This window comes from Tyto alba, unplaced genomic scaffold (assembly GCF_018691265.1).
Source record: "Tyto alba isolate M040663 unplaced genomic scaffold, T.alba_DEE_v4.0 Super-Scaffold_4, whole genome shotgun sequence".
NCBI lineage: Eukaryota > Metazoa > Chordata > Aves > Strigiformes > Tytonidae > Tyto > Tyto alba.
The window spans coordinates 561,718-574,826 of NW_024881315.1; the positions used below are offsets into that span (position 1 = coordinate 561,718).

General features: G+C 65.3%; 1 protein-coding gene across 1 annotated transcript in view; it reads right to left on the reverse strand.

The window, feature by feature from the left end:
- Window positions 1-12,830: 12,830 nt before the first annotated feature.
- Window positions 12,831-13,109, reverse strand: part of LOC116959822 — a 5,783-nt gene continuing 5,504 nt past the window's right edge. Inside the window, exon 7 of the mRNA XM_042802807.1 lies at window positions 12,831-12,976. Coding sequence (XP_042658741.1) covers window positions 12,831-12,976 — 146 coding nt within the window. The remainder of the gene's footprint in view (window positions 12,977-13,109) is intronic.

The window sequence follows — 13,109 nt, forward strand, 5'->3', positions numbered from 1 at the left end:
TCATGGGGACACTGGAGGGACCTTGGGGACCTTGTAGGGGACAAGGGGGTGGTGGGGACTCCATAGGGGATGATGAGGTCATGGGGACACTGGAGGGGACAACAGGGCTGTGGAGACTTCATAGGTGTCATGGGGACTTCCTAAGGGACATCAGGATCGTGTGGGCTCTACGGGGGACACGGGTGCTCCGTAGGGGACAACAGGGTCCTGGAGGTATCACGGGGGGCGTGAGGACCCTGTGAGGGAGGCTGGGGACTCCAGAGGGGGCAGGGACATTGTGGGGACCCTGTAGGGGACAACAGGCTGGTGAAGCTTCTGGAGGGAACCAGAGGACAATGGGGACCTTAGAGGGAACGCCGGGGTTGTGGGGATCCCATGGGTGACCACGAGTTCTTCCGAACTCCATAGGGCACCCCAGAGCCGGGGAGCCCCCTGGGGCTGGGCAGGGCTAGAGGGGACCTGTCTGGGACCAGAAGGGAACGTACGGGGCTGGATGAGGCCCTCGGGGCTCAGCACCCAGCCCTGGGTGCGCAGCGTAGGGTGCTGCTCACCTCTGGGTGCTGCACAGCCCTGGGTGCTGCTCACCTCTGGGTGCTGCACGGCCCTGGGTGCTGCTCACCCCTGGGTGCTGCACGGCCCTGGGTGCTGCACGGCGCTGGGTGCTGCTCACCCCTGGGTGCTGCTCACCCCTGGGTGCTGCACGGCCCTGGGTGCTGCACGGCGCTGGGTGCTGCTCGCCCCTGGGTGCTGCTCACCCCTGGGTGCTGCACGGCCCTGGGTGCTGCACGGCGCTGGGTGCTGCTCACCCCTGGGTGCTGCTCACCTCTGGGTGCTGCACGGCCCTGGGTGCTGCACGGCCCTGGGTGCTGCACAGCCCTGGGTGCTGCTCGCCCCTGGGTGCTGCTCACCCCTGGGTGCTGCACGGTGCTGGGTGCTGCACAGCCCTGGGTGCTGCTCACCCCTGGGTGCTGCACGGCGCTGGGTGCTCTCCCCTGGGTGCTGCTCACCTCTGGGTGCTGCACGGCCCTGGGTGCTGCACGGCCCTGGGTGCTGCTCACCTCTGGGTGCTGCACACCCCTGGGTGCTGCTTGCCCCTGGGCGCTGCTCGGCGCTGGGCGCATGGTGCAGGTTGCCATTTGGTGCAGGGGGCTGCACGCTGCCGGTGCACAGCCCTCGGTGCAGGGTGGCAGCGTGCCATGGGGTGCAGGGTGCTGCGCCCCCTGGGTGCCCAACCCCCGGTGCAGGGTGCTGCAGGCCCCTAACGCTTGGTGCTGCCCACCCCTTGCTGCACAACGCTCGGTGCCCGGTGCAGCCTGGCACTTAGTGCACGGCACTGCACGGCCCTTCCTGCACCGTGCAGCACGGATTTGGTGCACGGTGCTGCACACCTCTTGGTGCACAGGGCTGCGTTGCACTTGCTGCATGACACTGCACAGCCCTTCCTGCGTGGTGCTGTTCAGCGTTCGGTGCACGGTGCTGCGCGCCCATAGTGCTTGGTGCTGCGCACCACTGGGTGCACAGCCCTCGGTGCACGCTGCTGCACACCCTCCGTGCCTGGTTAGTGCACGGCACTGCAGGGCCCTTCGTGCACGGTGCAGCACGGATTTGGTGCCCGGTGCTGCACAACACTCGGTGCACGGTGCTGCATGATGCTCAGTGCACGGTGCTGCACACCTCTTGCTGCTCAATGCTCAGTGCACGGTGCAGCGTGACATTTGCTGCACGGTGCTGCACACCCTCAGTGCCCAGTGCTACGTGGCAGTTGCTGCATGACACTGCAGGGCCCTTTGTGCACGGTGCAGCACGGATTTGGTGCCCGGTGCTGCACAACGCTTGGTGCTCAGTGCCGCATGATGCTCAGTGCACGGTGCTGCACACCTCTTGGCGCACAGCGCTCGGTGCACGGCGCAGCGTGACATTTGGTGCACGGTGCTACAGAGCGCTTCGTGCGTGGTGCAGCGCGGCATTTGCTGCACGGTGCTGCACACCCTCAGTGCCCGGTGCTGCGTGGCAGTTGGTGCATGGCGCTGCGGGGCCCTTCGTGCACGGTGCAGCACGGATTTGGTGCCCGGCGCTGCACGCCGCTTGCTGCACAGCGCCTGGTGCGCGGTGCAGCGTGGTGCATGGTGCACGGCACTGCAGGGCCCTTCATCCATGGTGCTGTTCAGCGTTCGGTGCACGGTGCTGCGCACCACTGGGTGCACAGCCCTTGGTGCACGCTGCTGCACACCCTCCGTGCCTGGTTAGTGCATGGCACTGCACGGTTCTCTGTGCACGGTGCTGCACACGCTCAGTGCCCGGTGCTGCGTGGCAGTTGCTGCATGGTATGAGAAACGAGCTCACGGATATTAAAGCAAGATGTTTTACTGGGGACAAAGTGAGTCGCAGTGGCGCTGCGCGGCCCCTCGTGCAGGGTGCAGCAGGGATTTGGTGCCCGGGGCGAGCGGCTGCGTGGCCTTCGGAGCAGGGTGCTGCTGCCCGTCAGCCCCCGGCGCTCAGCACCCAGCCCAGCACCCACTCGTGGCACGCCGGGTGCTGCAGCCGGCGGTTTCCTGCTTTCCCAGCAAGGCCCCACGCGGGCGGCGCTTTCCGGTGCCTTTATCTGGCGTCCAGCAGCCGTGGGCCCGGCCCCACGCACGGGTGGGGCGTGCACGTGGGTGCACAAGCGGGTGCGAGTGGGGGGGACACACCGTGTGCACCCACGCAGCTGCGAAGGCGCTGGGGGGGATGGGGGGGGGGTTTGCACAGACACACGTGGTGCAGCGGCGCGAGGCGTGTGGGTTTTAGCGTGTGCTCCCAGCGGACACGCGTGTGTGCACGCGTGCGCGTGGTGCAGGTCGGCGGTAGCACACGCGTGTCCCAGCGCCCACAAGGACGCGCGTGGCCGGCGGCCGCCCGTGGATCCGCGTGGGCGCCAGCGTGCTGCATGGACGGGGCGAACGCGCATCCCGGCGTGTCCCCTGCGGCCCCGTGGTGTCCCCAGTGCTGGGGACAAGGCGTGGGGGTGGCCCGGAGGATGTCACCCCCCCCCGCACACCCACCCCCCTCGTGTCACACACACCCCACGCCCCCCCCCCCCCCCTTCCCCGGTGTCACCCCACAGCGTCACCTCCTGTCCTGCCGCTTCCCACACTGGCCTCGCCCTGGGGACATGTGACAGCTGGCAGTGTCCCCAAGTTGTCCCCAAGCTGTCCCCAGCGCCGTGGGGACACGGAGACACCGGTGTCCCCAGCTGCAGTGGCCCTGGGGATGGGGGATGGGGGGGACCCCCCCCCCTCCTTGGTGGCCCTGGAGAGACACCCCCCCTTTGGTGGCCCTGGGGACACCAGTGACCCTCAGGACATCCCCAGTCCCGGTGACACCAATGTCCCCCAAAGCACGGTGATGCGGTGGCACCTCTGTGGTCCCTGTGTGTCCCCACGGGGAAAGTCCAGGGGACACCACGGGGGGGGGGGGGGGGGGGGGCACATCATTGGGGGGACACAAAGCGGGTGGCACCGTGGGGACACTGCGGTGGAGGGGACAAGGAGCCTTTGGGACAGCGGTGGCACCGAGAGGGTGGGCGACACCACGTGGCCACCTTCCCCCCCTTCCCCCCCCCTCCCCCCCCCGCCGTGTCCCCATGACGGGGGGAGCCACCCCGGGGTGGTGACACCGACGGGTGACGTGGGCCCCGTTTCCTCCGGGGCCATAAAGCGGGTGCAGGTCCCCAGGACGCCGGGTGACACGCTGGGTGACACGCCGGGGGTGGCCCATGGGGGACGGCGTCTTCGCCTCCCCCCCCCCCGGGGCACCCGTGGGTGCTGCCACCCCCCCTGTCCCAGCACGGCGGCAGCGAGTCCGGGGAGGAGCGTGGGGACGGTGGGTGTTGGGGACACTGGTGGCCCTGGCACTGGTGGCGGTGGCAGTGCAGGGCGGGGTGCTGGCGGGGGTCCGGGGGGAGCTGCAGAGGGTGACGGCGCAGCTGGAGGTGAGAGGGGACATGGGGACATGGGGGGGTGGGACACAGGTGGGGGGACATGGGGACATGGGGGGGATGTGGGGACATCGGGGGACTTGGGGACATGGGGGATGCGGGGACATCAGGGAGGTGGGGGTGACATGGGGACAGAGAGGGGCGTGGGGATGGGGGGACATGGAGGGACACAGGGATGTGGGGGGACATGGAGACACAGGGGATGTGGGGACACAGGGACGTGGGGGGACATGGGGACAGAGGGGGATGTGGGGGACATCAGGGGACTTGGGGACATGGGGGATGTGGGGACACAGGGACGTGGGGGGACATGGGGGGATTTGGGGACATGGGGGATGTGGGGACACAGACATGGGGGGACTTGGGGACATGGGTGATTTGGGGACACGGGGACGTGGGGGGACAGTGATACAGGGGGACATGGGGACAATGTGGGGACACCACGTGTGTGTGTGCGTGACATGGCTGGAGGGACACGCATGTGCGTGTGGCAGCGGGTGACACCACGTGTGTGTGGGAGGGGGCTGTGGTGCTGCACACGCGTGTGCGTGTCCCCGTGTGTCCCCTCGTGTGTGTGTCCCCTCTTCTGTCCCCGTGTGTCCCGGTATCGCCGTGTCCCCTTGGCTGTCCCCACGTGTCCCCTCGTGTCTCCCCCAGGGGTGTCCCCGTGTCCCCTTCGTGTCCATCCTTGTGTCCCCACGTGCACATCCGTGTGTCCCCTGACCCAGGCGCGTGTCCACACGTGTGCGTCCCCGTGTGTCCCCATGTCCCGGTGTTCCCTCATGTCCCCACGTGTCCCCTGACCCACGTGGGTGTCCACAGGCCAGTGGGGACCAACTGCTGTTGGAGAAGATGATGCAAGGTGGGTCCCCACACCTGGGTCCTGGGGACGTGGGTGCCACCACCCTGGGGACGTGGGTGCCACCAATCCAGGGCCATGGGACCCCCCCCACCCTGGGGACGTGGGTGCCACCACCCTGGGGGACGTGGGTGCCACCACCCTGGGGACACTGGAGCTCACCCGGCCGCCCGGGTTCCCTTTGCAGGTCGCCCCCCAAGTAAGAAGCCAGCGGCTCATCTCACCGGTAAGGGGGGGGGGGGGGAAGTAAAAAGGGGGGACCCGGCCAGCAGGTCCCTCCGGGGGGGGCAGGAATTGGGGGGCCGCTGGGGGAGGGGGAGCCCGGACTGCTGGGTCCCTCCGTGGGGGGGGGGGGGGGGGGGGGGGGAAGATTCCACTGGGTGCCCTTAGAGATATTGGGGGTGCTGGGAGGTTTGGGGGGGTCAGCACCTGACACCTGGGTCCCCCTATAAATAGTGGGGGGTGCTGGGTGGTTTTTTGGGGGGGATCATCACCCCAGATGCCCTATGGATAATGGCGGGGGGTGCTGGGTGTTTTTTGGGGGGGTCATCACCCCGGATGCCCTATGGATAATGGGGGGTGCTGGGTGTTTTTTTTTGGGGGGGGGTGTCGGTCATCACCCTGGGTGCCTGGGTCCCCTTATAACCAGCAGGAGGATGCCGAGAGCTTTCGGGGTGCTCAGGCTCCCCCTGAACCCCTTATTTCCGCCCCCCCCCCCCCCAGCCGGCGCCGACGTCTCCTCCCAACCCACCGGGGCCCGTTGGTGGGACCCTGCGAGCCGGGGGGGGGGCCCTGGGCTACCGCGGGGGGGCCCTTGTTTGCCTCGGCTCCGTTCACTCCCCGGTGCAGCTGGGCGCTGCCGGGGGGTGCCGGGGGATGCCGGGGGGGTTGTCCTGGGTTGAGTGAGTGGTGGAGTTTTTTTGGTGGCAGGGGAGGGGGCTATCGGGGCGGCCCCCTGTGAGAAGCTTCTCGAAGCTCCCCCAGCTCCACGTCAGCTCCACTTCTGTTTGGGAAATTGAGCCCATCAGCTGCGCCTCTGCGATAACGTATTTAAGAAGGGACGTGGTGACGGGCAGTGGGACTTGTGAGGAGGAGTCACTGCAGCTGCATGAACACCAAGGTCAGTGGGGGAACGGAGGAAGAAAGGAGGGGGGAGGTGTGCCGGAGCAGAGACCCCCCTGTATCCTGTGGGGAGACGGCAGGGCGGCCCCCCCTGCCACCCATGGAGAGCTACGGTGGAGCAGACATTGATTTATGGCCTGTGGCTCCTGCTCAGCTGATCAAGGGTCTGTGCCCGAAGAAGGCCGGGGTCTCATGGGAAAAGGCAGCCCCGCTGCTGTAATTCAGCGCTGGGAGGATTGCAGCATGCGGGGGAGTCCCACGCCGGAGCAGCTCGGGAAGGGCTGCAGCCGTGGGAGGGAATCCAGTCAGAGGAAGTTAGTGACCCATGACGGAGCAGTGTGGGGAACGCTGCGGCCCGTGGGAGGAATTCAAGTCGGAGAAAGTTTGTGGAGGACTGTCTGCTGTGAGAGGGGGACCACGATGGAGCAGGAGGAACAAGTTTCGGACACTCCCCTCACCGAAGATGAAGGAAGTGGCAGCACTGCCTGCACCCCCCCCATTCCCTGCCCCTGCACCCCTGGGGGAGGAGGTGGAGATATCGGGAGCAGAGCTGAGCCCGGGAAGAAGGGAGGGGTGGGGGAAGGTGTTCTCAAGATGTGGCAATGCTTCTCACTGTCCTACTCTGTTACGTGTTGTTAGTGTCTGTAATAAATGTATGTTCTTTTTTTCCTTCCCCTAACGAGTCTGCCTTTTGCTCGTGCCCATAAAGGGGGATTTTCCCCCATCCCAGTCCTATCTCGAACCCCAAGCCTGGCTCTCTGTCCCTTCTCATTGCCGGAGGGGAAGGGAGAGAGAGCTGCTGCGTTGGGGTTGGCTGCCAACCAGGCCCAAACCACGACAGGGGTGCCCGGGGCGCGGCGCCCCCCCTCCAGGGCGTGTGTCGTCCCCCCCCCGGGGTCCTGGACCCTCTGGTGGACAGAGATTTGCTGGCCCCAGGCTGGCGGGGCGCCCCGGGCCCGGCAGAGATCGGGGGGGGCTCGCGCGCCTCGAGACGGGGGACGGCGGGTGCAGGTGCCGGCGCGGGCGGTGGGTGGTGGCACCCGCTCCTCGTTTGGGATGTTCATGGTCTGATTTTTTGGTTTTAATTGGTTTTTTTTGTGTGTTTTTTTTTTTTGGGGGGGGGGGAGCGGCATTGGAGGGACCTTGGTTGGCACCTCCCAGCATCCCTGAGGGGCACGATTGGGGGTGTGATTGTGTGGGGGTGGGTGGGTGGGTGTGGGTGGGTGTGTGGGTGGGGGTGGGTGTGTATTCTCCAGTGGCTCGTATAGGGTTGTGCGTGGGGTGCTGATGACCTGGACCATCCAGACCTGGACACCCCCCCCTCCAAACCTGGACCCCGACCCCTGAGCCTCTCCCCGGAAGCCTGTGGAGACCCTTTTGACCACCCCTCCAAACACCCTTGAGGCTCAGGACTGGCGAGCGGTGGGGATTCTCCAGTGGCTCGTATAGGGTTGTGCGTGGGGTGCTGATGACCTGGACCCCCCAGACCTCGATCCTGACCCACCCGGACACCTGAGTCCTTCTCTGCAGGACCCCCAGGACCCCTTTCTACCTATTTATTTTTTTGGGGGGGGGGTGGATTACCCCTGATATTCAGGGGGGGGCCCTGAACCCCACCCCCATCCCCAGGATTTCTCGCCAGCACGTGCCTGGGTCCCCCCACCCAGCATCATCTCTGCTGTGCCTCAGTTTCCCCCAGGTGGGGTCAGGCAGGGGTTGGGGGGGACCCCCTTAAATTGGGGGACACCCCCCCCACCCCCAACCTGACAACCCCCCCATCCTGAGCCAAAAATAAAATAAAGAGAAACTCTTGGGCGCCAGAATTTGATGAAGGGGGGAGAAGGGGACAAATTGGGGGGGGGACTGGGGCAAATTTGGGGGGGATGGGGTGTATTGGTGGGGGCTGGGGCAAGCTGGGGTGGGCTGGGGCAAATTAAGGGGGGGGCTGGGGCAAGCTGGGGTGTCTCAGGTAAATGTTGGGGGGTCAGGGGTGGAGTGGGGCAGTCTGGGGCAAATTTGGAGGTGTCAGGGCAAATCAAAGGGGGGCAGGGGGAAAATTGGGGGGGGCGGGGCTATTCTGGGGGGGCCTGGGGTAAATTAGGGGGGGTCATCGGTATAGTGGGGGGTGCAGGGCAGATTTGGGGGTGCAGGGGCAAATCTAATGCTCAGGGCGGGGGGAAATGGGGGTCAGAAACAATTTGGGGGGGATCAAGGGCAAATTTTAGGGGGGCTATTGGGGGGGGTGGGCAGGGCCAAACCATCCCTCCCCACACGCACTTGCCAAGCGTTCTTTGCTCTTTTGTGGAGATTCTCTGCTGTCTAGTATGAGGTTGTGCCCCACTTTTTTGTCCCTGCTGCGGGGTGGGGGGTGGGGGATGAATCCAGGATTTGGGGGGGGCAGTTGAGCCCCAGATGTGTGTGTGTGTCCCCCCCACTCAGGACGTGGGGTCCTTCCACCTCCTTGTGTGAGCGGTGCACGGCCCTCGTGTGAGCGTCGCACGGGGAGGATTTCCTGCTGACGGAGGCCAGATAAGGCCACAATGGGGGGGGGGGGGAGGGTTTGGGGGGCCCCCCCCTTGCAAAACTCGGACGCTCAGGTTTTTTTGTTTTTTGGTTTTTTTTTTTTTTGGCTCTAAGCAGCGGGCCCGCGACACCTAAAAATGTGGGGCACCGGGGGGGGTGGGGGGTGGGGGGTGCCCACACGTGTGCACTCGTGCATGAGCGCTTGCACGTGTAGTTGCGGGTCCACCTGCACCCGCACACGCGTGTGTACGTGCACACGTGTGCCCAGTCGCCAGCGGTTTCTTGCTTTCGCACGCGCCCGCCCGCGTGTTTGCACACGTGTCCGCCCGTGCGCACAGACCGGGGCGTGTATTTGCGCCCCCTTTTTTGGGGGTGATTAAGGCCATTTTGGGGCACTGGGAATCATAAATAAATTTATTAAACAATAAATAAAGCGGCTCCGAGCGCCGGTTAATAATTTAAAGGGGGGGAGGGCCCCCCCCAGGCCAGCTGGGGGGAGGGGCTGGGACCAGCAGGGACACCCCCCCCCGTGGATACGGGGGTCTCCACAGTCCCCAGTGTCCCCAGACTGGGGGTCTGTGAGGTCCTTTGGTGTCCCCCAGTGTCCAGCACTGGGGTCCCCCATTGCCCAGGGCGGGAGTGTCCAATGTCCCTTGATGTCCCCACATCTCCAACGTGAAGGTCTGTGAGGTCCCGTGACGCCCCCAACCCCCAAGCAGGGCTGGGGGGTGTCTCTGGACCCCACATCTCCAGGCACAGAGGTCTCCAAGCTCCCTCGATGTCCCCAGTGTCCAGGCAGGGGGGTCTCCGACGTCCCTTGGTGTCCCCACATCTCCAAGCAGGGGGTCTCCAGCCCAAACATCCAGGCGCAGGGGTTCGCAATGTCCCTACTGTCCCAAATCTTTAAGCATGGAGGTCTCCAAGGTCCCCTGATGTCCTCAGCCTTCAAGCAGGTGGGTCACCAGCCCCAGATCTCCAGGCGTGGAGGTCAACAATGTCCCTCGATGTCCCCAAATCTCTGGGCACGGGGGTCTTGGGACCCAAATCTCCAGGCGTGGAGGTCAGCAGTGCCCCCAGATGTCCCCAACCTCCAACCAGGCGGGTGACCAGCCTCCAATCCCGTCGGTCACCCCCTTGCCACCCCACACGTCACCCTCCGGCGATACGCAACAGCCCCACGAAGTTGCCCTCCCGCTCCTTCTGTGCCAGCTGCCACCCGTCCCTGTCCCTGTCCCTGTCCCCGTCCCCGTCCCCGTCCCTGGCCAACGCCAGGCTGAGGACATCCCCGGGTCGAAGCTGCCCAACGGCTTGGGCCAAGCCGGACCGTGCCAGGTCGGATCCCGCGCTGCCGGGCAGCACCAAGGGCACGGCGAGCAACGGGCGCGGTGAGCCGGCACGCCAGAGCTGGAGGGTGACGGTGCCGGGGGGACACGTGGATGCCGTACAGGTGAGGGCAAACTGGCCGTAGAGGAGGTAGAGGCCACCCGCTGTCACCCGCAGCTCCCCGGCTGTCATCTGCACGTCACCGCTGAGGAAGACGCCGTTGATGCCTTCCTCGTAGCGCCAGCCGGGTCCCGATGGCACCGTCAATGAGCCTGGGGGGGACAAGAGGGGAGGGGGTGTGGGTGATTCCGGGCGGTGATGGGTGCTCCTGACGGGAGATGGAGGTCCCTGATGGGAGGTGGGGTGACCCGATGGGAGGTGGGGTGACCCTGATGGGAGATGGGGTGACCCTGATGGGAGATGGGGTGACCCGATGGGAGGTGGGGTGACCCTGATGGGAGGTGGGGGTGGCCCAACAGAAGATGGGGTGACCCTGATGGGAGCTGGAGGTTCCTGATGGAAGATGGGGTGGCCCAATAGGAGATGGAGGTTTTTGATGGAAGATGGGGTGACCCCGATGGGTGGTTGGGGTCCTTGATGGGACATGGGGTGACCCCAATTAGAAGTGGGCGCTCCTCCTTGGCAGTGGGTGCCCCCAGTGGGAGATGGGTGCTGCAGCCCTCCTTGATGCCCCCCCCCGGGCACTGCTGCCCACCCAGGGCTACCTGGGATGGGACCAGGGGACCACAGGGATGGAGGGGGCTCCTCGGGGACTGTGGGGACAGGGGACACTGTGACACCGCAGGGATGGAGGACCCTCCATGACAACCTGGGGACACTCCATGACACCCCGGGGATGACGGGGACAGGGGATGCTCCGTGACACCCTGGGGACCACAGGGATGGAGGGTGACACCCTGGGGACACTCCGTGACACCCTGGGCACCAGCAGGACAGAGGATGCTCCGTGACACCCTGGGGAGCACAGGGACAGAAGATGCTCCGTGATGCCCTGGGGACACTCTGTGACACCCCCGGGGATGACGGGGACAGGGGATGCTCCGTGACACCCCAGGGACCAGAAGGATGGAGGATGCTCCGTGACACCCTGGGGACACTCCATGACGCCCCGGGGATGACGGGGACAGGGGATGCTCTGTGACGCCCCGGGGACCACAGGGATGGAGGATGCTCCGTGACACCCTGGGGACACTCCATGACGCCCCGGGGACCAGCAGGACGGAGGACGCTCCGTGACACCCTTGGGGACATTCCGTGATGCCCTGGGCACCAGCAGGACAGAGGATGCTCCGTGACGCCCCGGGGACCACAGGGATGGAGGATGCTCCGTGACGCCCCGGGGACCAGCAGGACGGAGGATGCTCCGTGACACCCTGGGGACACTCCATGACACCCTGGGCACCAGCAGGACAGAGGACGCTCCGTGACACCCCCGGGGACACTCCGTGACGCCCTGGGCACCGCGGTCGCCCTGTGACACCCCCAGATGCTCTCAGGCCCGGGATGACGTTTCCTCTCCGGGGGCGGAAGGAGAAACCCGCGCGACGTTTTCGAGATGACTGGGCGAGCCGCCTAAGGAAGGACTAACCGCTCCCCCCACCCCCCAACCTCTTCTTCCTCTGACCCCCGCCTTGGGGCCCCCCCCAAAATGCTGGAGCCCCTCACCGTGGCGTCAGGCCCGGGAAGGGGGGGGACTTACCAGCGCTCAGCAGCACGTGGGCGGCCGTGGCAGCCTGCGAGGGAGAGGAACGAGAGTGTCAGCGGGCGGGAAGGACCGAGGCGTCCTCATCCTCATTTCTCGTGTGTGTCCCCCCCCCGCCCCCCCGCTTTCGGTGAAGGGGAAGTTGGGTGTCGCAGCAGGATTTGGGGACTTTCCATCCCCCCCTTGGGTATTTTGGGGGGTCCCCAGGGCGAGGGGACGACCCCAGGATTTGGGGGAGGGAGGTGGGATTTGGTGGGTTTGGGGATGGGAAACTGAGGCACAGAGGGGGCGGGTTGGGGGCTTGATGTATCCTCCCCCCCCCCCCCCGACCCCCGCGGGTGGATCCGTGGGGACAGACGGACACCACTGGGATGGATGGACACACGGACAGGCAGAAGGATGAGGAGAGGGGGAAGCCCAGGTGGATGGACAGCTGGACAGACCGATGGGTGGACGGACATCCAGAGGGATGGACAGACACCTGGACAGCCGGCCAGGTGGACAGGCATGTGGACGGACAGACGGATGGACACGGAGACAGTGGGATGAACATCCGGACAGACGGACGTGTACACAGACGCCTGGATGGATGGACGGACAGATGGATGGACCCCTGGAAAGACAGACATGCAGACAGACGCCTGGGTGGATGGACACCCAGACAGACAGACGGACAGACCACTGGGCAAGAACATCCAGAGGGACGAACACCTGGATGGACATCCGGACAGACACCCAGGTGCGCAGCCTGACAGACAGACGGACAACTGGACCTCCAAGTAGACACCCAGATAGGTGGACAGATGGACAAACAGATGGGCAGGGTGGACAGATGGACAACCGGACTGAAACCGGATGCTCAGACAGGCAGACACCCGGATGGATGGACAGATGGACACCTGGGCAGACAGACAACCAGACACCTGGCTGGATGGACACCAAGGCTGGTGGACAGACAGACAAGTGGGCAGGTGGACAGATGGACACCTGGCTGGATGCCCAGTCAGCCACCTGGACAGAGGACAACCGGACACCTGGATGGAGGGACACCCAGATGGATGAACACCCAAGCTGATGGACAGACAGACAAGTGGGAGACAGGAGGATGGAAACTGGACAGACCCCCAGACAGACGGACACCGGCCACCCAGACTGACAGACACCTGGACAGATGGACAAATGAACAGACAGAAAAAGGGACAATTGGATGGACCCTTTAGATGAACATCCCCCTGGATGGATGGAACCCCGGACAGATGGACACTGGACAGACGGACAACGGCCAGCAGGACAGATGGATGGAGTCACACCAGGACAGACAGACACTTGGACAACCTGGCACTTGGGCAACCAGACAGACGGATGGACACCAGGACGGACAGGCAGATGGACACCCACATACCTGGACGCTTGGACAACCAGACAGACGGACACCAGGACGGACAGATGCCTGGGCAACCAGACAGATGGGTGGACACCAGGATAGGCAGACAGACAGACAGACACCCAGATACCTGGACGGTTGGACAACGAGGCAGACGGACACCAGGACAGACAGACACCAGGGTAACTGGACAACTGGA